The sequence below is a fragment of the Psittacula echo genome (assembly GCF_963264785.1).
Source record: "Psittacula echo genome assembly, chromosome: 4".
NCBI classification, from domain to species: Eukaryota; Metazoa; Chordata; class Aves; order Psittaciformes; family Psittacidae; genus Psittacula; species Psittacula echo.
In genome coordinates, this window is record NC_137738.1 from 59,861,748 (window position 1) to 59,888,695 (window position 26,948).

Consider the following 26,948-nt stretch of genomic DNA (forward strand, 5'->3'; position numbering starts at 1 on the left):
GGATAGGACAAACAGAAATGGCTTTAAACTGGCAGAGGGGATTAGATATTAGGAAGAAATTCTTCACTGTGAGGGTGGCGAGACACTGAAACAGTCCAGAGAAGCGGTGGCTGCCCCATCCCTGGCCGTGTTCAAGGCCAGGTTGATGGGGCTTTGAGCAACCTAGTCTAGTGGGAGATGTCCCTGCCCATGGCAGGGGGGCTAGAACTAGATGATCTTTAAGCTTCCTTCCAACCCAAACTGTTCTATGATTCCACAGTTCTATGATATAACACAATCTGCTGTGAATCCTGGGCATTCAGTACATTATGTGCTTTACTCTATGTGCTTCCCTAAAATGGACATCTGCAGACCCTTAGGTTTTACCCATTTTTGCCAAGGACTTTACATAAATTTCCAGTAATGCAGTGCTAGGGATTCCTTATAGACTCAAACCAGAGTTAAATGCCTTAACTAACCACTAAATATATAACAGCACAATGAAAAACAAATACAGTGATAAATGTGTTATTTTAGATCCAGCAACAACAACCCAGACTGCCATGATCCTGCTGACTGTATGCTGCAAAAAAGTCCCAAGATGCTGACTTTAAGAAAAAACAAACAAACCACATTTATCGTTCACTTGGACTCCACCAGCCCCCAGGATTACATGATAGACATGTTTGCACTCACTTGTGGGGACATGCTGTAGCTGTAATTCTTGCTCTGCTGGTAATCTTAGTTCTGTTTTATTATAGAATCATAGAATAGTTAGGGTTGGAAAGGACCTTAAGATCATCTAGCTCCAACCCCCCTGCCATGGGCAGGGACACCCCACACTAAACCAGGTCACCCAAGGCCTCATCCAACCTGGCCTTGAACACCGCCAAGGATGGAGCATTCACAACCTCCCTGGGCAACCCATTCCAGTGCCTCACCACCCTCTCAGTAAAGAATTTCTTCCTTAGATCCAATCTAAACTTCCCCTGTTTAAGTTTTCACCCGTTACCCCTTGTCCTGTCACTACAGTCCCTGATGAAGAGTCCCTCCCCAGCATCCTTGTAGGCCCCCTTCAGATACTGGAAGGCTGCTATGAGGTCTCCAAGCAGCCTTCTCTTCTCCAGGCTGAACAGCCCCAACTTTCTCAGCCTGTCTCCATACAGGAGGTGCTCCAGTCCCCTGATCATCCTCGTGGCCCTCCTCTGGACTTCTTCCAACAGTTCCATGTCCCTCTTATGTTGAGGACACCAGAACTGCACACAATACTCCAAGTGAGGTCTCACAAGAGCAGAGTAGAGGGGCAGGATCACCTCCTTCGACCTGCTGGTCACACTCCTTTTGATGCAGCCCAGGATACAGTTGGCTTTCTGGGCTGCGAGCGCACACTGAAGCCGGCTCATGTTCATTTTTTCATTGACCAACACCCCTAAGTCCTTCTCTGCAGGGCTGCTCTGAATCTCTTCTCTGCCCAACCTGTAGCCGTGCCTGGGATTGCTCCGACCCAAGTGTAGGACCTTGCACTTGGCATGGTTAAACTTCATAAGGTTGGCATCAGCCCACCTCACAAGCGTGTCAAGGTCCCTCTGGATGGCATCCCTTCCCTCTGGCGTATCAACCTGTCATGGTTTAAGCCCAGGCTGTAAATCAGAACCACGCAGTCTACTTCTCCCCCCACCTTTCTTCCCTCCGCTTCTGGAGGGACGGGGAGGAGAATCGAAAGAATGCAACTCCCACGGGTTGAGATAAGAACAGTTTAATAACTAAGGTATAACACAAATCACTACTGCTACCAACAATAATAATAATGATAAAGGAAATAACAAGGAAGAGAATACAACCGCTCACCAACCGGTACCTCACCCCCACCCTGCAGTGCTCCCGCCCTTCCGGGAACTCTCCGTTCTACATCCTGGTCATGACGTGCTGTGATATGGAATACCTCTTTGGCTAGTTTGGGTCAGGTGTCCTGTCCCTGCTTCCTCCCAGCTTCTCCTCCTCCCTGGCAGAGCATGAGACTCACAAAGTCCTTGGTCAGAATAAACATTCTGACCAGCAACTGAAAACATCAGCTTTATCAATATTATCCCCAGGCCGAAAGTCAAAACACAGCACTGCATCAGCTACTAAGACGTAGAAAAAAAAAGACTGCTACTGTTAAACCAGGACACAACCGAACCACACAGCTTGGTGTCATCGGCAAACTTGCTGAGGGCGCACTCAATCCCACTGTCCATGTCGCCGACAAAGATGTTGAACAAGACCGGTCCCAACACCGATCCCTGACGGACACCACTCGTTACCAGTCTCCATTTCCATATATATACACACTAATTAGTCTTGTCTTTTATCAATCACATTTAACATTTGTCCTATTTTTTCCTTCTTTAAAAGAGATTTTATATATATAAATATAATAAATATAATATATAATATTATAAATAAAATATATTATATAATAATATATAATATAATAAATAATAATTATATGATTATTAAATATATAATATATAAATATATAAATATACAATATTATATATAATATAATATTAATATAAATTTAATATTTATCTGTATAGTAATATATTAATTATATATTAATATATATTTATATATTAATATAAAATATATTAATATATTTATATTTTATATATAGTATAATAGAAATATAATATATTATATATAATATATAAATATAATAATAAATAAATGATAAATATAATAATATAAAAATATTATAAATAAAATAAAATTATAAAAAATAATAAATATAATAAAAAATATATATATAAATAGGAGTCCTCATGAAATGCAGATTGTAGCAACCATGACACTTCATGTGCCCAGCACATCAACTGAACTGCTGCTGCATCCCTCACACAACACTGCGACAACTGCTATACAGATACTTAATATCATAGCCTACAAGAGCTGCAGAAAGGAAAACCTAAATTCAAATAATGGCACATATCTAGTGAAATCACAAGAGGTTCTATGAATCAAGCCCTGATCCCAGTAGGAGACCCTAAGCCATAGGAAATGCCTCTATTCAATGCTCGCTGCAGCTTCAATTATGTTGCAGTATCTGTTTATGCTGCTCCTCAATTTATTTTACAAGCTACTTATTCAAAGTTAGAACAGAATCACAGTATTTTAATAATGGATGTGGAAAACACTTCTTATTAAAAAGCTAGCAACTTTAATCACACTGCAGGAGTAACTGAATTATTTCACACTAACACTCCAATAAAAACCACAGGCAGAACGAAAGATAACTAAAGGGAGTGTGTGATTTCATTCACACCTTCCTTATTTCAGAAGTAAATTCAGGTGTCACTGACATTTACACCCAACAAAATGTTTGGTCATTTCACCTCAGTGGCTACGAGGTTCCTGTATCGCAAAACCGTTTCCCTGCCATTTCCTTTGCAGCCCTGTCTTTGTATTTTCACTCAAAGATTCCTTTGCAGAAAAGCAAAGCATTAGCCATCCTGCCCACCAGCAGTAGCACCACTATACAAGATGGCACAGAAGCTTGTCAGAAAGCCCTATACCCAAATTGTGTATTACTAACAGTCCTACAGAGCTTTCCGGAGCTCACACAGTAATCATGATGGGTAGCTTGCCTTAAAATTGCTGAATTTGTATTGGTCTCCGGGCTCTTGGCAATAAAACACCTTCAGGAAAGAAAGTAAAATGGAAGATTAAGCTAGGGATTTGACAGTTTCCTCTTTACTGCCCAAGTCCAGCTCACACTTAGGAGAAACAGGAGAATTTTCCTGATTGTAACTCCTCTTCCCTCTGTTCTCTCATTCTAATGGCACCTTTCTTCACACCAGAACCTTACTAACATTTGCTTTATAGCTCTAGCTTGTTGTCCTTGATTACAAGCAGGCATGAATGTTTGTCTTGGTTTCCCAACATTTGCCTGAGTTGGCACTGCACAAACTGTTGAGCCAGATTTACACTAATTTTTACTTGCAGAGTCCACTGTTGATGATATACATTGACTCAATCTGCCTTAGGGAAAAAAAAACAAAAGACAGAGAGAGGGAATATGACAGGCAGAGAGGGAACTCTCCTCAGCTATCAGAAGCGAGTAATAGAATTGTTTAGGTTGGAAAAGATCTTGAACATCAACAAATCCAACAGCACTGCCAACCCCATCAAAATAACCAATGGGGTCACCAAACGGCCCTCTCCAGATGCTCTCTCTAGTGCGAATGGAGATGGTGATAGTTAAGAATCATAGCTGTTACAATGCTTCCTAGTAATAGATATTTCACTATGGACATACCCATACCCCCAACACAGGTGAGACCAGCACTGGCTTGGAGCTCTAACTGGACATCCCGATTGCTAAACCTCATGTGTGATTATTACCAGGTAATCATTTAAACCCTTACATACTATTTTCGAAGCTTTTTCAGGGTAGAAAAGTGAGAGGGAGAGCGTGAAAAAATGAACCTCACAGTAGTAGCAATCACTCTGTGAGAAACCCACCACAAAACCACTGCACTGGAGCTGGCAGAGGCACAGGAGCCAGTACTCGAAGTGCGCTGAAAGCAGGGTAAGAAGGCGGGAGCCTTTCCTGCACAGGTGGTACCCGTGGGAGGACCTCATCCTTCCCCGTCAGAACCGTTGAACCACCAGGCTCGCGGGCTAGCACGGCTACGTCAACGGCCACTCAACGACCGCCTCTCACGCACGGCGCCTGCGCGAGAAGAGCCCCACTCCCCCCGCCTCGCTCCCAACCAATGAGCAGCCGCCGCTCTGTGGACATCCGCGGGGGGGCGGGGCCTCTGCGCGGACGGGACGGGGAAGTGGAAGGCGGTCGGAGAGCGCGTGACGCGCGGGAAATGTTGTGCCGGGGGGGTGGGGCGCACCACGTCACCTTTCTGGTCGGTCCGGGGCGGGGCCAGCCCGAGGCAGCTGCGCTCACGTGACGTTGGGGGGGCGGATCGGAGCGGAGGCGCTCAGAGGGTGCGCGGAGGCAGCGGGAGCGGAGCCGGGTGGAGGGAAAGCGCGGACGAGAGGAGAGCAGACGCCTCCTTTGGCCTTACCGCTGCCGCCATGGGCCGGACACCCGCGTTGCCTCTCGCCGCGCTGTGCCTGGCCTGCCTCTGCGGGCTGGCCGCGGGGAACCTGCAGATCTCCTGGGTGCGCGCGCGTGGCGCAGGGAGCGCCGCGACCGTTGGTGAGTGCCGGGTGACCCCTCGCCACCCCCCACCACCCAGCAAGAGTTGCTGACGGGGCAGCCCCTCCCCTTCCCTCCCCTTCCCTCCCCCGCCCGTTGCCTAGCGTTGTGGGGGGAGCGGGGCGGGCTCCGCGCACCGAGCTGTGAAGAGCGGCAGCACGGCCCCACGCTCCCGGCGGGGGGACAGGGGGAACCCCGCCGTGTTTTCCCGCCCGGCGGGTGTGACGGGGAGCGGAGAGCGAGCCGCCCGGCTCTCCGTCATAGCTTGGCCGCCACCGCCCGCGGCGCCTGAAGCGCAGCCGCCGAGCTTTTGCCCGCTTCTCTTTGGCTCTTCTCGCCTTTCCCCTCGCTGTGGAGGGTTTGGGTGCGCGCGGTGTGAAATCCATTAGCGCGGTTCGACACCGCCCCAAACATCCGTTTCGTACGCAGCGAGCGGCTAGTAGCGGGTACATTTGTGTCTAGTACAATATATGCGGCGTGTTCATTTCTTGCTAACTTAGTGCAGGTCAGGTTGCGGGAGTTACTTACGTAAGCGGTGGTGGTGTGTCGCTGCCGCCCGTTGTCCCCAGGTTAGCCGCGTTACTCGCCCTGTGTGTTTCCCTGTTCCCTCTGGCTCTGTGAGCTGTTTGCTGAAGTGTTTGTGCGGCCAAGAATCGCAAAACGTGCCGCGTGCCCCAAAACGCTCAGGAAGGAGGTTGTTCAGGAGGTACTCCTGTGTTCTCTGGCCGCACTGCATAATGGCGCTGGGCGCAGCTACGCTTGAATCTGTCCAGTAACCTCTCCTTCAGTCCTTCTAGACTTCCTCTTCACCCCAGCCAACGGCGACGTGTGATGTAAGCCGATATCGGGCGCTCTGTTGGAACCGTGAGCTGCTTGAGGACTGCCGAGAGTCGGAGGTTAACAACCTCTCCTGTGCAGCGGGAGAGGGCAGTGTTGATTCAGCAGGACAGACTTTTGTTTAGTGTTTCCAGGTTTCCCCCTCAAGCGTAAAGGGAATATCCGAATTTACCCTTGTGTAAGAGTCAGGTTTATCTTGCAAACTAACGTGGGCTTGCCAGCACTTAAGAGCCGAGTTTGTGGTACTAGAGTACTTTCTTCAGTGAAGAGCAAACATCTGGTGATGGGGAGAGATGGGGAGCTTGCTGTTATCCCATATGAAGACCCTAAGAGGTATATTAGCACTGGGAGAACATCGGACAGTCTGTCACTGATTCTGAAGTTAACAGCTCGTTCTTGAAACCTTTTGCTGTGATAAAAAGGTCTCTCGGCCCCTTACTCTTGCAGATGTTTTTCTCTAATCTGGGAAAGCTGATTTGAAAGTAAACTAAACGTCCTAGTGCACCTGGTATTTGCTGGCTGTGCTGACTCTACTGTCTCCACAGGCAGACTGTGCTAGATTTTCTTTGTACCAGTAAGGAATTTACAAAAAAGAACATTGTTTATTTATCAGAAGTGTTGTGCATGCTGTGATTCTTCCTCAGATGTATACCCAGAATAACAAATGACTTTTCTGAAACCTGTTATCCAGAAACTGTCACACAGCTCTTAAAGTGGTTTAAGTGCTTTCTTCCTGATGAGAACAAGCAAGTCTGTTTCATACCTCACTGATGCGAACTGACAAAGATCTTTTCCAATATTCTTGCATTTATTAAAAGTGAGGAAATAGTGCCAGGATTTCTAGCCTCACATTACCATAAACAAGAGAAAGGCCAGGTGGATTCAGACTTAGTTCACATTACAGGAATACTAAAGTTGGTTAATGTCTGTGTAGCTGTTACCTTGAGATGTAAATTACCATGCTGTTTGCCAAAAATCTGTGAATAGCAGTGTTCCCTTCACTGGGGAGCAGAACTGAGAAAAGTGAAAGGTCACCCAAAGGTGCCTGGAGTAGGCAGATATGATGTGAAATGTGCTGGAGAGAGGAGTTGTGGGTTATGTGTGGGTTTTCTGCGTATTATGACTGTATGAGTAAGTCTTAATTAAAACTACTGTGGTAAAATTGTAGATTAGGAGAAGATCTTATTTGATCGAGGTAGTGGATGTGTTGTGATTTTAAGGCAACAGTGTTTGGCTGAGATTGATGTATAAAAGCAGCTGGACTGATTATGTTGCTGGCTTCTGCTGTGATCAAAATATGAATAATTGACTTTCTTCCTGCCCTTTTTTATATACATTTATAGATGAAGTCCTCTAGGCTCTTGTCTTTATTTCCTGTACTGTAGGGCTATTTGTAGCTGTCTGTATTATTACCTAAAGGAAAAATGTAATCTAAAGGAACAAGGTTTTTGCCATCTGAGGTTTCAGTGAACTTCTGCAAAATTAATTTGGACTTTGGTAATTTCCACTAGAGAAGTACCTCCTCTATTATTTGAGTTTACTGTGGTTAGAGGTTGTATCAGGCAAGATCTTGGTGTACGTGTGGACTCTGGTTTCAGAGTATTGTAGTGTCTGAAGGGAAATGTATTTGTGTTTTGTCAAATGTATCCTTAAATTTTAGCTTTTGGTTGTGTGTAGTTTGATGAGAAGGATTGTGCCTTAACACAGATGAACATAGGGGAAGGTACAGATCTCAGAGTTGTTTCTGTGGGTGAAGATGCTCTTTGACAGTAGCAATTTTGTCCTAATCCATGCATTTCATATCTTTTTTTCTTTTAGGTACCTGTGGAAACATCTCTAACTGCAATTCGTGTATTGGTGATGACACAAATGTAACAGGCTGCAAGTGGATGAGATGTGACGGTAAGGAGGACTAAACGGTGCAGATCCTTTCTGTGCCATGCAGAACCTTAAACCAAGCTAGATGTACTATATTAATGTTCATTGCACAAATACACTGTTCTGTTTGATTATCTAATGAAGCATTAACTGTAAAGTTCATCTGTTGTTGGGCATGTCAAAGTGTTACATTGAGACAGCTGAACATATTCAAAATAATCCCAGATTTTTAAGGCTTTTAATTTATATCTGTGCTCTTGATAAGCTGATGTTTTCCAGATGGCTCTGAATGTTTGTAGAACAAACTGGTCACTTGTGTTTGCTGTTAGGAGTCATGAGTGGGTTCTGATGTGCAGGGACATCCCTGTGCTTCAGTCCTTTTTGAGGGACTACTCCTGAATTGAAGTGCAATAAGGGAGAGGTGTCTATTAAATAAGATTAGCTGAAGAGTAGTGTTCCTAAAACTAAGAATTGCAACCCACTAATGGGAACATGACAGCGCCAAGGAAGCATTAGCTGGTCTCATTCAGAGCCTTGTTTTTTCTCATTGTGGGAGAGTTGGATGTAACTACATTTAGGTGGCCTTTGGTACTCAGGCCTGGAGGAGATGAAGTTGCTGTTGACAAAGCCTTGCAGAGACTAGGTAAGTAGTCCTCGGGTAGATTATTTGTACCTCTGACGTGAGGTGGAAACAGTTTCTATGAAGACAGAATGGCTTAACTGTGACAGTGATTTTGTAGTATGGGATTGTAGATGACCAAGCAAGGTTACATATAAAGATTAAGGTGCTTTGGAGCTAATGAAAAGTAGTTTGGATTTAACTTACCCAGTACAAGAGTGTCCTTCAAGAAGCTCTTCTGAATTTTGCATGTGTTGGCTGACCAGCAGGCACATATGCAAACACAGGAAAGATCTGTGTAACCTCTTGGGGAGAGGTTAAAATCTGAGGTAAGGGAGAAAAGTATGCAGGCAGAGAATAAGAAACTGTCTTCAACAATTTCAGGATCAAGGATCTGTTTAAAAAACCAGAACTTAAGTTTTGCTTGCATGTAGAATTCAAGACACTAAGGGGTTTTTAGTGGGTTTTGTTTGGTTTTTTTTTTTTTTATGATGCTACCAGACTGCAAAATGTTCAAATTGGAAAATGCCACAAATGGTAGAAACACTTTCTAATTTTATAGGATATGAATAAAAAAATACCAAGCTATACTGTTACTGTAGAATGGTGCATAACCATGTATGAGTATTGCCTAAGTATTGATTTGAGTGGTAAAGTAGCAGTAGTTTAAGAAAATACTGAAAGTTTTCTAATTATTAATACAATACTGAAGGCCTGTGTATTGAAGTGGCTTTATGTTATCCTGGCTAGAAGATGGTGTTTAGTTTGTTGCATGAGCAGTTTATTAGTATTTATGAACAATGTCTCAAATACTTTCAAGTTCTGCTACTGTAAATATTCTTGGCTCTTTTCTGACAGGAGACATGGGCATATGTGTAAATGAAACAGAAGTAGCTTCGAAGAATCAAAGCTGTACTGCTGAAGAACAGTGTTCTTGTAAGTATTTAGACACTCAGTTTTCACATTGTTTAATGTGAAGCAGTTGTGTTTACAACTCCTTCATCTGTTGACCTTTGTTAATGTGCCTTCTACAATTTACATAAATGTGTACAAGTATGTAAATAAGCACTTTGCTGCCAGCTTAAACCTGTGATATATGAAACTAAAATACACAGTTTTGTTGTAGATTCAGTTTACTGCTTACTGCTGCTGTTTCAAGAAGCCTGACGTACTTTACTAGGCACATGTCTCTCTGGCTGCTGCCTTGGTTTCTCAAAATGGGTGGTGTTTTCTATTAGATGTAGCACATCCTAAGGAACTTGTCAGCATCCTAAAACCAGTCAGCTTTAATGGTCACAATAACTTCCACCTGCTAAGTCTGCTGCTTCATCTGAGATGCAGAAAGTAGGAAAAGCTTATGAACCTTCCAGTTTTAATTGTTAACTAGCACAACATTTCATGCAGTCCTGAAGTATAGAGTCTGGGTTATAGAACTGTGTATGGTAAATCCTTGGTGCTAGGAACATGTTCAGTTGAAAATTTACTTCAGTCTTTTCATTAATTTGTGCTTGCTGTGCAAAGCAGATACATGGGATATGAATAATTTGGATCAAATCTTGATGTTCACTGTTGTGAAAGCCCACCAATTTTAGTTTTTCTGAAAGCTGACAAGAAATGGACTTGAAAATAGGATTTTCTGTGTTTAAGATCTGGAACAGCAAATGAAAATCCTTAATACTCTAGAGGAGTTCAACAGTGCTGCTTGAAGAGATGAAGCTTCCATGCTACTGTGGTGGTGGTGGCAGTGGCAGCTAGTCAGATATGATTCCACTTGGACTTCCTGTGTTGTTTCTAAAATTGTAACAATCTCCTTTTAATCAGGAGTGTTAAAAGTACAATTTTTCAATGCTTTGCAAAGAGAGCATGGTGTTACAGTGCCTTGTCCTATATCTAAGAGTAGAATTTCTACGATCTGTTCCTGTTAAACTTGTAGTGACGTTTATCAGGTTGTTGTGTTTTAGTTTCTGGGTATTCAAGGAAACCTAATTATCACCATTAGTAGAGGATCTTTGTTGGTGTGACAGGAGCCAGTATACCTTATCAGCTCCTACAGTGTCATGGCTCAGCACTAGATTTGAGGATTGAGGATTAACGTGGAAGAGCATCAAGGTGGCCCTAACCTGGCTTGATGTGAATGTGACCTGAGAAAATGTATGTTCTGATGTATCCAGAAAGAGTCAGCTCTGGTTTCTCACCATGCTGAATTGTTTCAAGGTGTAGATAACCACACTTAAGTGAGCCTGAGCTCACTTCTGGACATAACGGCTTCTGGATGTAATGGTATTTTGGGAGGAAGCTTGCTGATGTATTGGTGTATGATTAAGCAACAGTTTAGATAGGCTGTCCATGTGTGATTAACTGTTAATTCAATAAGTTGCAGAAGGCTTCACGGTTACGGGGTCAGTGGGGTTTTTTTACAGCACATGCTGAGGTTGGCATCACATACAACCAGCAACAATTTCTGGAGCAGAAAGCTTTTTCATAAGAATGTCTTGGTTTCCCTCCACTTCATATGACTTCAGCAGTCTAACCACTGATTTCTAGTCGAGCTTGATAGGTCAGATTCGGTTTTAGTTGCAGTGAGGTTGGGAAGCAGTACTGAATACGTAGTTTCCTATTGTGTAAAGCATGCACAGTTCTACTGCTTGTACAGTAAGACTCTTCTCCCTTCTATTTGCTTTGAGGAATCTTGAGTTGGCAGTTGATTGGGCTGCCTGTGACAAGGTTTTCCTTGTAGTTGCTCATGCAACTTTTGCCATTAGTATGAATTGAGCATTCAACTACTTTGCAGTTTCAGAGCAAAACTGCAATAAAACTTGGTGCTATCTGAATTCCTTAAAACACAGCCTGTTGCTGTTCCATTTTGTGTTTTTTTCTTGTTGGTTTTGTTTTGAGATTTTTTTTTATATTTTTTTTTTTTTAGTTAAGTACTGTGATTATTCTCTAACTCTTCATTTTTTCATGGCTCCTACAGTTGCTCATTCCAGTAGCCCTGCGCCATCTTCCAATACTACTACCACAGCATCCTCCAATACTACCACAGCATCTTCCAATACTACCACAGCATCTTCCAATACTACCACAGCATCCTCCAATACTACCACAGCATCTTCCAATACGACTGCAGTCAGTCCTGCTACAACAGCTCATACTACTATAGGTAATACAGTGCCTCTGAACATAGAATGACAGTCAACTAGGAACTGGTGAATGAAATAAAGGACAAGACTTTTTCCACAAATCACTGCAGTAACATGATCACCAAACATCTGATGTATGAAATGCATAAATGGTCCCAAGCTTTGAAAGAAGGGGATTTTATAAAACTATCAGAAAATGCTTCTTTACAATATAATTAAGCACTGGCTTAGTGGTAATTGCTTAAATTCGATTAGTCATTTCCACATTGTTGTTGTTGTTGCATGTGCTGCCAGCTTAAGAGTGAAGTTTTTAAAAATGTTGGGGTTTGGTTGGTTTCTGTTTTTTTGGGGTGTGGTTGGTTGGTTTGGTTTTTGTTTGTTTTTTACAGCATCTGCTTAAGGGAGCTGGGAGGTAACGAGTTGGTATTTGATTAGGCTCAGAACAGCCTAATGTACAGCAGAGTGAGGTTTAGCTTTGAGTAAACCTACAAATGTTGGCACTTCTCCCAGGTGCATAGTGGAATACTGATTAAATTTTAGTAGTGCTGATCTGGAGACGGAGTGTGTGTGTATGTGTGTGTGTGGTCAGAGACCCAGTGTTCTGTCTTGGTAGCTTATAGGAGACTATCTACAGGTGAGTGTTTGCTTATTTCAGTGATGTTATTCAGTTAGTGTTTTTGAAGGTAGCAGGGGGAGAAAGAGGAAGTTTTACTATCCTGTAAGTGTTTATACCTTAAGGTATCACATTAAGTAATACTTTTAGTACAATAAACACTAACTGATTCTGAGGGCTGTTTGATGAAAGTCCTTTGACTTGATGCAGATTATCAGTTGTCTTGAAACAACGCTCTTGATTCTTGTTCAAATACCAGCCTTTATATTGGTACTTGAAAGAAAAGTGGTTTTGTCTGAATGAAGAATGAGTGTCTGATCTATGAAGAACCTTGAAATATTTGGATAACATTGGTATGCAAGTTTGGAAAAAACCTTGCTAATTGCAAGTTTGAAGAAACTTGGCTAAATGCCATGCAGCTGAATATCTAAATTCTGTGGGGTACAGGCTGAGGTCAAAGCTTACTCTTGTTAAGCAAAACAAGACAAATGATTTACATAAGAACTTTGCTCTTAAAGTTTATGGTATGCATATACTGTCTTCTCTCAAGCAGCTAATGTCACCAGTGTAACTGTACATCCTCCTCTACCTACAACTGCCATTACTTCAGCTACCACGACACCCAGTATTCCAGGTAACTGCTACTACTAGCCTAATTAAAGTGTAAAAGACTTAGAAATTAGTGTAATTTTAAAAGTGTCATCTTGAAAGACTTAAATGTCAACATTAAAGTGGTATTAATATATCTGCTGTTCTCACTTTGAACTTTATGACATGTCTGTAACTTGAAGGAGATCTATGTATGTAGCAAGGTGGAACTCTGAGAAACAGATTGTTGGTGAGATATTAAGAGTCAGAAGTGTTAGTCAAATTAAATGAGCTGGCTGGTTTTAATAGTGTGGCTGGAAGTCACTTGTTAACTCACTTATGTTTGGGAGATGGCATTTTGTTTTTCACTTCAGCGTAATAATGATGGAAATAAGCTGAAGTATTTTATTTCTGCGTCAGTCCTGAATATGCAGTTTCATGAAAAGCTCTCATGAAGTAAAGCTTTTTAAAACCAGCCATCAGCAGATGGCTGTTACTTCCCAATTCATATATGTTGTGGCTTCACCTAATTTCTTTAAGCTAGATTCTTGTCTAGTAGATGGAAGATAATAATTTAACTTGAATTTAAACACAAAATTGGAGCAAGCAGCGGAGATTGGAAAATGTGTTTAAAATCTGGGTATATCAATAACATATTTCTGTGTAAAGGAGGAAAGCTTTTGCTTTTTGAAGTACAAAAAGTCCAGCTGGGACTTGCTCAATATTGAGGTCCAGAGCAGTGCAGCTATAAATAGCTCTAGCCTTTTACAAACAATATTTAATCAGAATTTCAGTATCACCATTCTAAATGCAGCTGCTGACATGTCTTTTTATTTATTTTTTGTTTGTTTCCTTATTGGTATTTGATACAGTGAATAATCTTGATACCAGGAAGCCAGTACTAGAACCTGGAAGACTATTGTGAGCACTGTGCACTTACAAACTCTTAATGTTGTATTTAACAGGTACAAATGCTACTGTGACTCCTGCACCTTCTCCACGCAAATCTACTTTTGATGCTGCGAGTTTCATAGGTGGAATTGTCCTTGTTCTGGGTCTGCAGGCTGTTATTTTCTTTCTGTACAAATTCTGCAAGTCAAAAGACCGAAACTACCACACACTTTAGGACCTGCCACTTTGTAATGGACTTGTAGCCCAACACCTGTAGTTCACTGAACCAAAATATTTTCTGTTGCTCATGGAAGACAGCAGTTCATAATATCCTTTAAATCTCTAAAAGAAGACTTTAAAAGAATATTTTTGCAACATTATACTTGGCAAGATGTGACATTAATATCTTCAACAGGAGTACTTGGAATATGCTGCATGGGTTCTAATGGCTGTCTTATTTTCCTTTAGTGGCTGCTGCTGTGGGACTTTTTTTTTTTGATATGCCAAAAGTAGACATTCAGAGATTCTTATTCAGTGGCAACACTGTCTTGAGTAGATAATCTTGTGATGACTTGTGAAGGCTAATTTAATCAACATTTGATACAGTATCCCTTCAGCTTTGTCAAGATGTGAATTACTGGTGACTGACTTCAGGGAGTGAAATACCATTTATACTAGCGTATAGCTCTTAAAGCGTGCTGCTAGAAACATAAACTAAATTGTAGAAGTAGATGATGTCTTAATAGAATCACATAACTTTTTTTTTTTTTTTCTTTTTTTTTTCTTTTTTTTTCTTTTTTTTTTCTTTTTTTTTTTATACACAAGAATAAAGGTTGCCTGATTAAAAACTGCATTCCAAACATATCCTACACCCTTTTCAATTAATGCTGCAGGTGGAGAGAGGATGTAAGGATAATTCTTTTAAAGGGGAAATGAAGATTAGTGCCTTAAAAGAGTAAACAAAAGGCTGCAAAAATGTCCCACTTATCTCAAAGATAGATAAAGCTATTAAATACTAGCTTTAATTAGGATAATGGAATACATGGGACTTGAGCATTCCAGTTTAAAAACTTTTTACACTAAGTAACTGTCCCCTATTGACCTTGTGAGGGTGGAGAAGCACGGTACAGTAACATTCACCTACAGACAGAAACTTTGTTTACCTTTTGTTCTGGCCTACAAACCATAAAACTAGTGATAAAACTCAGTTCACTCCCTGTATAAGAAGGTAACAACTCTAGATTTATACTTGAAATACTGGTGTTTGGAAAATCCTGGGAATTTTCTTATTCAAACAGTTCCTGGACTCATTGCAATTAATTTCAAGGTTTGAGTGGTTTGTTTCTTTTTACCCTGCAGTATGTCTGCTTGCTGAAGCAGCAGTGAAGCGTAATTCAGAGGATCTGCTGATTTGATCCTAGTCAGGATTGCTGTAGTCCTGGGATTGCCAGGGTTACACCTTTTTTCTTTCCCCCTGCGCCCTTCCTGGCATCAGGTTGGTGTCACCCTCCAGTGAACTGGTTATGGAAATCTATTTGGCCAAATAGTTTGTGGGTTTGTTTTTTTTTTTCCTTGGCTGGATCAGCCAGTGTGATCCGAGTATCAAAGGTACGTCCTTTCCAGTGACTTGAACATTTGTGAAAGTAAACCCACGGGAAGAATGGAAGTAAAGATGAAATTCAGGTGGTGGATGTAGCACATACTACTTAGCTTTTGATGATATACTTTGATCATCAATTTCAGGATAATCTGTAGTACTGTTGATAGCTCTGACTTGACTGGAATTTGGCACCCAGTAGAAAATGATGCATTAATGCAGATAATAGTCATGGCAGTGGAGCTTAAATATGATGCAAATTAAGTCCACTTCAGTTGGAAACTAAAGTGCACAGTGTTGTTTTCTTTTGTTCTTCTAGTTCAAATGGCATTATTTCTGTTGTGCTGCATAGAAAACTGAAATTGCTACAAAGTTACTCACCAGTACTGTACCTTTGAGTTTATTAGCTTTGATTTTTCCAAACAAAACTAAGACAATCAGCTCAGGTTTATTAAAACAGCAGGGTGAGCAGCCAGTTTCCAGCAACAGTATGTGTGTGGGTTAGATGGTATATCCTTGGCCTTACTGTGAAATCACTTAATCTGTCCTTTCCTTATCTCAGAACTGTTCTACTACATTTATTTGTTTAACAAGATATCCATGAGCTTGTATTCTCTGCTTTGCAGCGAGCAAAATAACCTGCTAAATTGTGATAGTTCTTCGGCTCAGCAAAGCAAGCTCTATGCCTAGTACATAATTTTTGGAGGCCTCAAAGGGCTATCTTCTGGGTAACTTGCAGAAAATTGCTACAGAACACTTCATGGCATGGACAACATTATAAAATACTGCTAAAATGCTTATTCATGAGCTAGGCTGACCCTGATTTAGGTTGCTGATGAAGTCTGCTGGTAGAGCAAACTAAAAATAATTTTTAAAGTGCCTTAAAGTTACTTAATCTTTTGCCTCAGATTTTGTTTAAAAGGGTAGAAGGGATACCTTGCCTTAGTTACTAATTTTTTCTTGGTGCCAGCAATTGCTACTTTCCAAGACTATAGGAAACCGAGGATCTCTGACATGTATAGATGCCAATCTGAAAAACTCAAGCTTGTACTGTATTGATTCAGTTGTGTTCTGGAAGGCCTGCACTACACACCGCTTGCTTGTTAGCCTTGCCAACAAGGTATGATCCCCAGTTTACAGAGTTCCGGATAGGATTGTTTCCCTTTTGGTTGTTTTTGGGGAGGGGAGGGCTGGGTTACACAACTTCACCACGTGCTTGGCTGCCTCACTATGATTAGTAATTACTCCTTTGTGAAACATCAGTATGGGCTGATCCATGCTGTGTACTAGCAAAAAAAACCTGAGGTAACAACTTGCAGTTTTTCTTGGCCTTGTGAGCTCATAGCTCTGTAGTTGTATTTGCCCCTACATGAATTTTAGGCACTGAACTGTAGTGACTCTTCAAGTTATCTGGCTTTTTCTTGGAGCCAACTTGTGCAAATATCAAGCTGTTATGAATGTTCTCTGCAAGTGTTGCTGTAAAAGTTTGTATTTTGTCTTCAGTGGAAGAAAACTGAAACAGTTATCGCAACCAAATGGATAAATAAAAATCTGTTGAACGGAATTTTTCTTGTAAAGTTTAATTTGAGCAGTCCCAGAGGGAATTGCCTGCTGACTTGCTGGTGATAAGAGCCATTTTCCATAGAAACTGAGGAACACTGTAGGGAAAGGGGGAGAATGAAAGGTTGAAGAATTGTTAGCTCTCCTAAGTAGAGTATTAACTCTGCATTTGTTACGTGCAACAATACTGATTCAGATTTAGAATAGTCTCCAAAAGAATTCTGTAGTTCATGTTTTCCATGTTTAACCTTGTTTTCCCCTTAAAGCCAAACAGCAAGGCATTTAAGTGTTCCAATTGCAGCAACTTGTAAGGCTTAATGCTCTTCTTTCCAATAGCAGACCTTGTAATAATACCGGATGTCAGCTTGTAAGGTGGAAGAGGGACTGTTGTTCCACGGAGGCTGTAAATAACCCTTACCTTTTAGCATCTTTTCACATTAAGATCTTTGACCTTAATGAAAAAAGTGTTGCTCTGAGCCTTATTTCTTTCCTGATGGCATGAGAAAGAGGAGGATATTTGCTCGGGAGTAACTATGCTTGAAGAGAACAGAATGAGCACAGTTCTGTAGTTACAGACTGACTATAATGATAACTGGCTTTGAGTGAGCTGACCTCAATAGTTCTACATCAAGGCTTTGACGCCTTTGTGGGCAGTGAATGTGTCACTAAGTCGTATTGACATAACTCGGTCTCATACAGGAAGCTGCAAAAACTCCAGTAGTGTTTTGGGAAAAGCTGTATGGAAATAGGGGAAACCTGATGTGCTTAAAATTGCTGTGCCTTCCGGAAAAGCATCCATTGACTACATACAGTCAAGGACTGAGTTATATTTTTGTTCCAGTGCAGCAGTGGAAGCCTCTGCACAGTTGTTTATCCCTATAGTACCAGTCTTGACGTTCCTGCTGTTCTTTGAAGGCAGTCTTCTGGAGGTACAGCATTCATTCAGAAATCATCCTTGAATTTTGCTGCATTAAGTGGAGCACTATTTGAAGTGTTTTATCAAGACACTGTAATTAGCTGGAGAGAGCCCTTTTTACTGCTGCCATGGTAAGAAGTGCTTCATACTGATGATGATTCTGCTTCCAAACTGGCATCTGGTTCCTGGAATGTGCTAGAATCACATTTGATGGCTTCTCTAATAACAGCTGACCTTGGATAGTTATCAGTTGCCTTGTCCTTCATTTAAGGCATACCTTAAAATAGATGTCATTTGATAACTGATTCCACAGCATTCTGAGTATATTGTGACCTGTTTTGATGTAGCAGCAAGCATAAATGAAATAAAACTTGTTTCAGTAATGAAGGATGTTAATCTTATTCTGGAAATGCCCATTCTCTAAATACTACTCATTTCTAACTGAAGTTCTTTACTCAGTGTTTAACCAGTGCAATGCTGTTAAAGGTTGCCTGAATTTTATTTATAAAACAAGTACTGAGGTATTTGATTATTCAGTGCTCACAGGCATGTGGATGATGCTAAAAGGCACAGAGTTGGTATTCTAATGCATCAAAGCTGCAATACATTTTGACACATCTCTGACAGACATCTTTGAGTCTTTTAATGGCTGGGCTATAAAAGGAAGACTTTTTCCATGCAAGAGAGAGGCAGACTTGGTTATGCTTTTTTTATGCCTTTTTTTTTATTTATTTATTTTTATTTTTTTTATTATTTTCCTCCTGTTCTACTTAGTGTAGCACTGAGCACAGAGCTGCTGTTCCCTTTTCTAGGAGGAGGGGAGAGAAGGTGCTGGGCAAGGTGGAGATTGGTACTTTTGATGAGTCATCTTCAAATAGGCATCAAAGGTTCAGTGTACAGGCAGCAACCTCTGGGAGTGAGGGCACTGCATCGGGCAGGATGTGGTGGTTGGGGGAGTGCAATAGGAAAGCAGTTTTAAAAAACAAGCCAAAACCCACCACACCCCATGCTTTTCCTCTAAGCACTTAACTGTGCTTTGCACCACCATGTTCTAAGGTTGCCACAATAAAAGGAAGCCTTTTAGTTCCAACTGCTGCCCTTCCTGTAGTGTGGTACATTGTCTGCAGGAAGCCATGCAGTGCTGCTCTTACTCAGAGGAGGATCTGCATCACCCAGTGCTTAAAATGGATGGTCAGGTAACCTGACAGGAGCTGGTATTGAACACTGCATCCAAATATGTTGGAAGTACATATGATGCAGCACTGGAGTATTGCTGCCTCTCTTATTTGTATATAAGATGTTTTTCTTCAAGCTTGCCAGTTCAGTGGCATTTTCTAAAATGCTCTGGACTGATTAAAAAGACATGTGGGTTTACTTCCAGACCAACCTTTGTTTCTATGAAGACAGTAGGAAAAGACTTTTCATTTAGGTGTGGTGATAGCCTGTCTGCCATTCTTTCCTTCCATCTGCTAGGCACCTGAAAGCATAGGTAACATAATAGTCACCAACCATGGCATGGTACTCAGAAAGAAGCATCTTTTCCAGACCTTTGCTAACTGAATAGCTCCTCCTGCCCACTTTCCTTAGTTGATTTTTGGAACACTCGGGAGTCATACATACTTTTCACCTTGCTCTTAAAGATAAATCTCAAGAGGGGTTTGCTGTATCATCCAGATGAAACCTGCCTGGATATATATACAAGTCACAGCTTGCAAACCAGTGAAGAATTTGCTCATTTTGCAACCATATCAGCTTATTACCAATGCCATCACTTACTGTCTTCAGTCTTTGAATGTTTCTGGTTTTTCCTCTTCTGTTGCTGCTGGTAATCTCCATGTTGAGTGGATGCTGGAAGCTTGTTGCCCTGGACCTGACTGGCAGAGCATACTGTGTTATCAACAATACAGAGTTAAAGTAGAACTCAAGTAAATGCAGAAGATGTTGTTTCTGACCTCTAAGAAGAATGTTAAGGTAAAAGAAAACCCAAACAGACTACCCCAACAATAAACCAACCACACAGAGAACACTCTGCATAGTACTGATAGAGTAACAGGTTGCTTAGCCTGGAAAAAGTAGCTCATGGATGACCTTGACACAAATTAGAACAAAGCCTATTTGCAACTATCTGCAATTTTTACAGCTCATACCATTTCCTTTTCATTCATAGTAATAAGTGTATCAGCATTTATTCTTCCAGCAGGAGACATCTCAGGGAAGCAGAAACTTCTTGCTGCACCAAGTCTACTTCGTTATATGCGATTATTTTCACCATAACTCTGTCTTTCAAGGTCCTGTCGAAGGCCAAGATTAAAAGGTGTGTGTGGATGGGCATTAGCCATCTGTTCCCAGTGACACTAAATTCTCTAGTGAATTCCAGTCTTTATCTCTGTAGACTTGTGAAAAGCAGAGGTGCAGCCACTTAATGCTAAACCTTCAGCCACTAAAGCAATCCTCATTGTATCAAATGCTGTGCTTCCCATTGGCTGTAATGCGATTCAACCCCGATTTGTAGCTAAGTACAATGTGGTGTTCCTATACTGCTTCTTAAACCTATGTTAACCTTTCCCATTAGCTTTGGGCAAGGAGGTGAGGGTGTTTTTGCTGTGTAGCTGTAATCTTGGACTTGTTAATTGAGACAGTGGTCCTCCTCCTTCCCAGGTATGATAAAAGATGCTTCAGACCACGTTGCTTTGCTGTTTCCGGCATTATTTCAGGGTGGATGTCCAAGGCACTCAGGCCTTCTGCTGAAGCAGCAGGAGAGCAGCTGGCAGCTGCCCAGAGCTCAGAACTACCCAGTCTGGTCAGGCTGTGTTCAGCATCCATGAATCCTGAAGCAGAGGCTTGAGAGGGCTGACTACACAAGTGTCACATGAAACCCAGAAAGAAGTGCAGCAACTAAAACAGGTCATGGCCTAGTGCATTAGAAAGGGAAGAAGAGAAAGGTGAAGATAGAGAAGAAGGAATAGAGAAAAAGATAGAAGACATGGCTCAAACTGCTAATCTACAGCAGTTACAAACTGGCTGAAGTCTTAGTCTGTGGACAGTTCCTGGAGTTGACGTGACCTGTTTCAAAATGACCTTCTCCTTTACAGTCAAACCAGGGCTATTGCAAGTAACAGTTGCCAACCTGACACAGATAGGTCTGAAGTCAAGTACAGTGCAACTCAGATTAATAGATAAGACAAATCTTAACATGATGCAAGTCTGGACTGCTTTATGAGAAGCACTAGTGTTAATGCATCAAAACTTATACCTATTTAATATTGACTTATTACCTGGAAAATTACTTCTTATACTGCTTGTACTATGGACCAACAGCTCTGCAGTCTTCCTTTCACCTTTTTGAAAGGAAAAAAAAAAAAATTAAATACCACCAAACCTTCACAGCATTCATCTATTGTTACAGACATAGGAATAAAAAGAATCACAATAGAGTTCTAACACTTTTCAGACCAGATGTTTATATAGTTCAATGGAGTTTCTATGTTAAGCATGGAGAAATCCAAGCTCCTCAGCCAATTTTTCCAGCTCTGCATCGTGCTTTACAATGGTAGCTCACTGCAGGAGGGAAAAAAAAAAAAATCATCTTTCTGTCACAGCTGCTTTCCTTGTGCATAGTAGCATCAATGTCACTTAAAAGTTTTGCACCAACTTTTCCCCTGAACTTTATTGGTTTAAAGCTAGAGAAACCAAGTATATTTGTGCATTAATTAAAGATACTTCCCTGTTCTTTATTTCCCCATGTTTGATTCATGTCTTGTCTTCAGCAGTGTGCTAATGAGCATTTCCCAGTTTCCTGTGGCAGGAATAACTAACATTTTCCTGCAGAAGGAAACTATAATTAAATTTGTAATGCTTTATATTCTTCATGGCACCTTGAAAGACCATTGGAGTTTTTCATTATTATTCCATTTACTAGGAATTTAGATATCACCCATCAATTTTTCTTGCATGTGTTTGTCAGACTGACAGCAGGATTTGGTGACACAGAGAGAAGCAGCAACTTAAGGCAGGTAGGAGTAGAAATCCCTAATCAAGCTTTTTTAAGCTACATGAATTATGTAAGCATCATGTTAAAAAGTTACGTAACAAACAGAATCATAGAATAGTTAGGGTTGGAAAGGACCTTAAGATCATCTAGTTCCAACCCCCCTGCCATGGGCAGGGACACCCCACACTAAACCATGCCACCCAAGGCTCTGTCCAGCCTGGCCTTGAACACTGGTAGGGATGGAGCATTCACAACTTCCCTGGGCAACCCATTCCAGTGCCTCACCACCCTCACAGTAAAGAATTTCTTCCTTAGATCCAATCTAAACTTCCCCTGTTTAAGTTTTCACCCGTTACCCCTTGTCCTGTCACTACAGTCCCTGATGAATAGCCCCTTCCCAGCATCCTTGTAGGCCCCCTTCAGATACTGGAAGGCTGCTATGAGGTCTCCACACAGCCTTCTCTTTCCCAGGCTGAACAGCCCAAACTTTCTCGGCCTATCTTCATACGGGAGGTGCTCCAGTCCCCTGATCATCCTCATGGCCCTCCTCTGGACTTGTTCCAACAGTTCCATGTCCTTTTTATGTTGAGAACACCAGAACTGCACACAATACTCCAAGTGAGGTCTCACGAGAGCAGAGTAGAGGGGCAGGATCACCTCCTTCGACCTGCTGGTCACGCTCCTCTTGATACAGCCCAGGATACGGTTGGCTTTCTGGGCTGCAAGTGCACAATGAAGCCGGCTCATGTTCATTTTTTCATCGACCAACATCCCTAAGTCCTTCTCTGCAGGGCTGCTCTGAATCTCTTCTCTGCCCAACCTGTAGCCGTGCCTGGGATTGCTCTGACCCAGGTGTAGGATCTTGCACTTGGCATGGTTAAACTTCATAAGGTTGGCATCTGCCCACCTCACAAGCGTGTCAAGGTCCCTCTGGATGGCATTCCTTCCCTCCGGCGTATCAACCGAACCACACAGCTTGGTGTCATCGGCAAACTTGCTGAGGGCGCACTCAATCCCACTGTCCATGTCACCGACAAAGATGTTGAACAGGACCGGTCCCAACACCGATCCCTGAGGGATGCCACTCGTTACCAGTCTCCAGCCGGACATCGAGCCATTGACCACAACTCTTTGCGTTCTTTATCCACCAAATAATAACATCTGAGAAGAAAGATTTTTGTTAAATGTTTAAGTTCTGGGTTAATTCAGTTAAGAGCTAGAAAGCTCTCACTGCTGCTATGAGATCCTTTAAAAAAATACCTGCAATCATAGGTGTGCACCTAGGCGAATTACAAGGGTACAGTCTGGCTTGGTTTCCCCACATAATCTGTAATTAAGATGTTCCAAAATTATTAATGATACCTGATGTCCTGCAACTTGGGATCTTTTGTTTCCTTTAATTGCCTCCTCCCCTGAATGCAGCTCCCCTCATATTTCCCCATTACATCCCTACAGTGCAAAAGACAACACAAGTTATAGTTTGAAGTTACTAACTTAGAAGTCAGTGTTCCCTGTGCTGCTTGAGCAGCTGCGGTGCAAGAAGCCGTATGGGTTTTGAGTTGACTTAAAACGCTTGAGGAAAAGTCAGACTTTCTCCTCTACCTAAATGCTTTCATTACAGAGGACATCTCTTTCCTGCTTGGCTTAAGTTTCCTATTGCTTCAAAGCTTAAGGAGGGATTCAGAGACATGGACACATTGCTCATTAAGACTTATTTCCCCAAGAAAGTTGAGTTACAACACACAACCTGTCTTTACCTGCAGTCACATTCCACTGGGAAACTGCAGCTTCCAGGTTATAATAAACTTGACACTGCAGCTCATCAGCCTGCTGGAAGGCCTCCCATTTTAAACTGCACTCTTGGGTTAACCAGCTTCTTACGTAAAACATGTTAAAATGATTAATGACAGCAACAAAAATTCATCATCTGAGAGCTCTGCCTCAGAGCAGGAGCCTAGATTTAAAGGAAAAAGATGTTATTGCACTTTGTGCTCTTGTGAATGAGAGGCCATCAGTTCTTGCTGGTTGAAATAATCTGTAATCACAGCTTTGCTAAGCATATCCGTAATCCCTCTGAATACAAAGTACAGCACAAACAGTGCAAATTCTCATTATTGCTTAATAGGAATCTGCATTTCAGGCATTACTGGAGGAAGAAAAAAACAATACTGAGGCCTTTACTCACAATTCTTTGCATGTAACTGTAATTAGACAAGACCCTACCGTCATTTTCAGGGCAGAGGTAGGTGGCAACACCAGCAGCTCTTCCCACATCTCTCCCACAGACTCTGTAGTTTGCCAAGTTTAAATATAAAGTTAGTTAGCGTTAATGACCATGTAGGTGCTAGCTGCAGCTGGGACTGCTGTGTGGCCATAAAAGCCTGTACACTGCAGCTGCCATTTTCATTCTGCTCTCCTCAAAGGCTGATCCAGCTGTTGACATCTCTGATCTCTCGAAAGGTTATTTTGTAAACACAGCAAAACAGTTCAGAGCCCCATCAAAGACAGAAAAACAGTGGTCTAGCGTCTGCGCCAGCTGCTCTGGCTGTGTGAAAGTCTCTCTCACGATTTTGTTTAGAAAGCATGCCCACACCCTGAAAAATTACTCCCAGCACAGTGGCATCTGTCATCCTGAATCTGGAAAACAAACGGCCTATGCTTTCACCTTGATGCTTTAGAAGATTGAAGACAGAATATACTTTGCTTGGTCCACAGGAGAGGCATTCAGATACATTTACAAACCTTTTTCTCTGTCTAGGCCAAGAAAGCAAGGGGAAAGAGACTTAAGTGGCAGCAAAGTTGACAGTAGATGGATTCATCTACTTAAAGTCTAATCAAGTGGTTGCCAAAAATATTTTGTTCTGCAGGCTACACTACAAAAGCACTGCACATTTCACAGCCAAAAGCCCACTCTATCAGGTGCGCTAAACACAGAAGTTGTATTTCGTTGGCCAAATCAGGTCCTGAAATGATCCCTTTTACAGTGAGATAAATTGTAAAAGTGGACCTGGTTACTCAGTTACACTAGATCAGTGATTAGCAAACAGATTCAAACTCTGTACATCACTTCAGTACAATGGCATCAATTTAGTGAAAACTAATGTCATTTCTGTGGATTAAAGCAGTTCCCTTCCCACTACATTCATTTGTTAGTCCAGAATTTGGTAAGCAGTGTAACGTGAAACAGAGGTAAGGGCAGAGTTTGTCAAATGCAGAGCAGATAAAGCAAAAGGACAGCCGTTTGTCAGCTCTGCAGCACTGGTGTCAAAGCGCTGCCTGGGAAACATCACAGGGAGAGCCAGGAAAGCAGCAGACACTGTGGACCCAGGAACATGGCCCCAACAGGGAAGTAACGCCCAAGTGAGGGTCCAAAGCTCTCAGTTTAATCTGGTGACAAGGATGGCGGTTACAGCCTGGGGCACACCACTGGGCTGCAGCCCAACAGGGGATGCACGGCTGGCTGGAGCCTCCAGGGCACTGAGCTCAGCCACTTGCTGCTCTCATTGCTGCACCCCCTGATTCCCCCAGGTGTACAAGTGTCCTCTGTCTACCACACCCATTCCCCCTGCACTGGTGCCTTACACAAACAGGCAGTTTGCCTCAAAAATAAGGAGAAGAATGCTCATTCCCTAAAGCAAAGATACTGAACCAGGGTCAAGAGGAAGCTCTGAGAAGCTTCAGAACCACAAAATGCCACCGGTATGTGGAACACAGCCCTAAGCACCCAGCAGGAGGGCCCATCACACTGCCAACACTCCTGCCGCAAGGGCTTCATCCCAAGCCCTTGGAGGGCTGCAGAGAAACTCTGAAGTTCAGACATGAAGCGATACTCTCAGATGTGGTCAGACAGCATCAAAACTTGAGACATCTCTCCAGAAATGCTGCTGGTCTTCTTTTTTCAACTTACACTATAAGCTTACCTGCTAGATTTCTTTCTCGACTCCTTTTTGTTGAAGATGGCATGTTTCAGAAGGCTTTTCAGCTTCCTTGGTTAGGCATTTCACCTTCTACTCTTTTTCTTCCACCTCTTCCAGCATCTTCTCTATGTTTTCAGCTTTCATTGCACTCAACACTTGTCTCTTTTTGGCTTCTGTTGCTTCCTCTGTATTACTTCCAATAGCATTTGTTTCTACAACAAACAATCATGAAAGCTTCAGACTTAAATCACATACCCCCAATTCCCACACACACACCTTATATTTCCTTTTAAACCTTGATGACCAGCCCTTGGATGTCATGCCCAGCTGAGCTGAATGAGAAGAGACCCCATCCCACATGACTTGGTACTATGAAATGTTGGCAAACAGATCTGAATTATCCTATGATCTTATGAAAGGACCACAGCCAGCCCCAAATCCAAAATAAAATCTGGGGTTTAGGACTGGGGAGAGCAAAGGAATGGTAATGGGGTGTGGGAGCACAATGCTGTATTTACAGCATTGCTCGTTAGAGAGAGAAGGCTCAAAACAACATTCATGTGTAGAACTCATTCAATTATAAACAAACACGAAGGCAGTCGCTTCCAATTCCCTCAGTCTGCTGCAATTTGCTTTCTGCAGCCAGCCTCTGGTCTGCATGTGGAACTTGTGTTTAAAACAACATACAAGCAAGGAAAGGGTGGGGGGAAATGAGCACAGCTTTTTTAAGCACAGCTGTTTATACAAGGTGTGTAGCAACAGCCAGTAAGTATGGCTACGTTTTGGAATCTGTATCACAATTGAATGCAATGGTATTGCAAGCCACCCGTAATAGACCAAACCCTCCTGTACAGCCAAAGGTTGTGGAACAGAGTCTGCTACTTGTAAACACCATCATCACAATCTGTAGCAAGGAAAGAAATTAGGAAGAATAGAAAGAACCAGAAGCTGATGTCAGAAACCGATGAAAAAAACAACCACAAATGCAGCTGCTAGAAAGATGGTAGATCTAGTGAGCCTTTTGGAGTTAAACTGACAGCTTGTCAGTGAAGAAAACCAATTTATCAGCCAAAGGCAACTCCACTCTGGTGAAAAATATGAACATACAGAGATAAAAGCAGTCACAGCCCAAACCTTTTTCCTTGGGGAGCTCACTAAGCCTTACAAAGGTTGGAGTTTCAGAGACCATTAGGCTCAGAATGGAGCAGTCAAACCATCAGATGTG

The 26,948-nt window shown here is 42.1% G+C and overlaps 1 protein-coding gene across 5 annotated transcripts; it reads left to right on the forward strand.

The window, feature by feature from the left end:
- The first annotated feature begins 4,935 nt into the window (after positions 1-4,935).
- On the forward strand, positions 4,936-17,246 carry CD164 (CD164 molecule). Of its 5 annotated transcripts, none has more exons than XM_080614904.1 (6): positions 4,936-5,176; positions 7,832-7,915; positions 9,369-9,446; positions 11,485-11,670; positions 12,814-12,897; positions 13,817-17,243. In XM_080614904.1, exons 1-6 carry the CDS (start codon positions 5,053-5,055, stop codon positions 13,975-13,977), a joined length of 717 nt encoding a protein of 238 aa, XP_080471030.1. In that variant the 5' UTR covers positions 4,936-5,052; the 3' UTR covers positions 13,978-17,243. The 5 variants fall into 5 exon arrangements, with proteins under 5 accessions (XP_080471030.1, XP_080471031.1, XP_080471033.1 ...); XM_080614905.1 differs by having other exon boundaries at positions 12,817-12,897; positions 13,817-17,242; XM_080614906.1 differs by lacking the exon at positions 4,936-5,176 and adding an exon at positions 5,641-6,346 and having other exon boundaries at positions 13,817-17,246.
- The last annotated feature ends 9,702 nt before the right edge of the window (positions 17,247-26,948 follow it).

Coding starts and splice junctions, on each gene's coding strand:
- CD164 (XM_080614904.1), top strand. CDS start 5,053: ATGGGCCGGACACCCGCGTTGCCTCTCGCCGCGCTGTGCCTGGCCTGC. Junction 7,916..9,368: donor CAAGTGGATGAGATGTGACG/GTAAGGAGGACT, acceptor CTTTTCTGACAG/GAGACATGGGCATATGTGTA. Junction 9,447..11,484: donor TGCTGAAGAACAGTGTTCTT/GTAAGTATTTAG, acceptor TGGCTCCTACAG/TTGCTCATTCCAGTAGCCCT.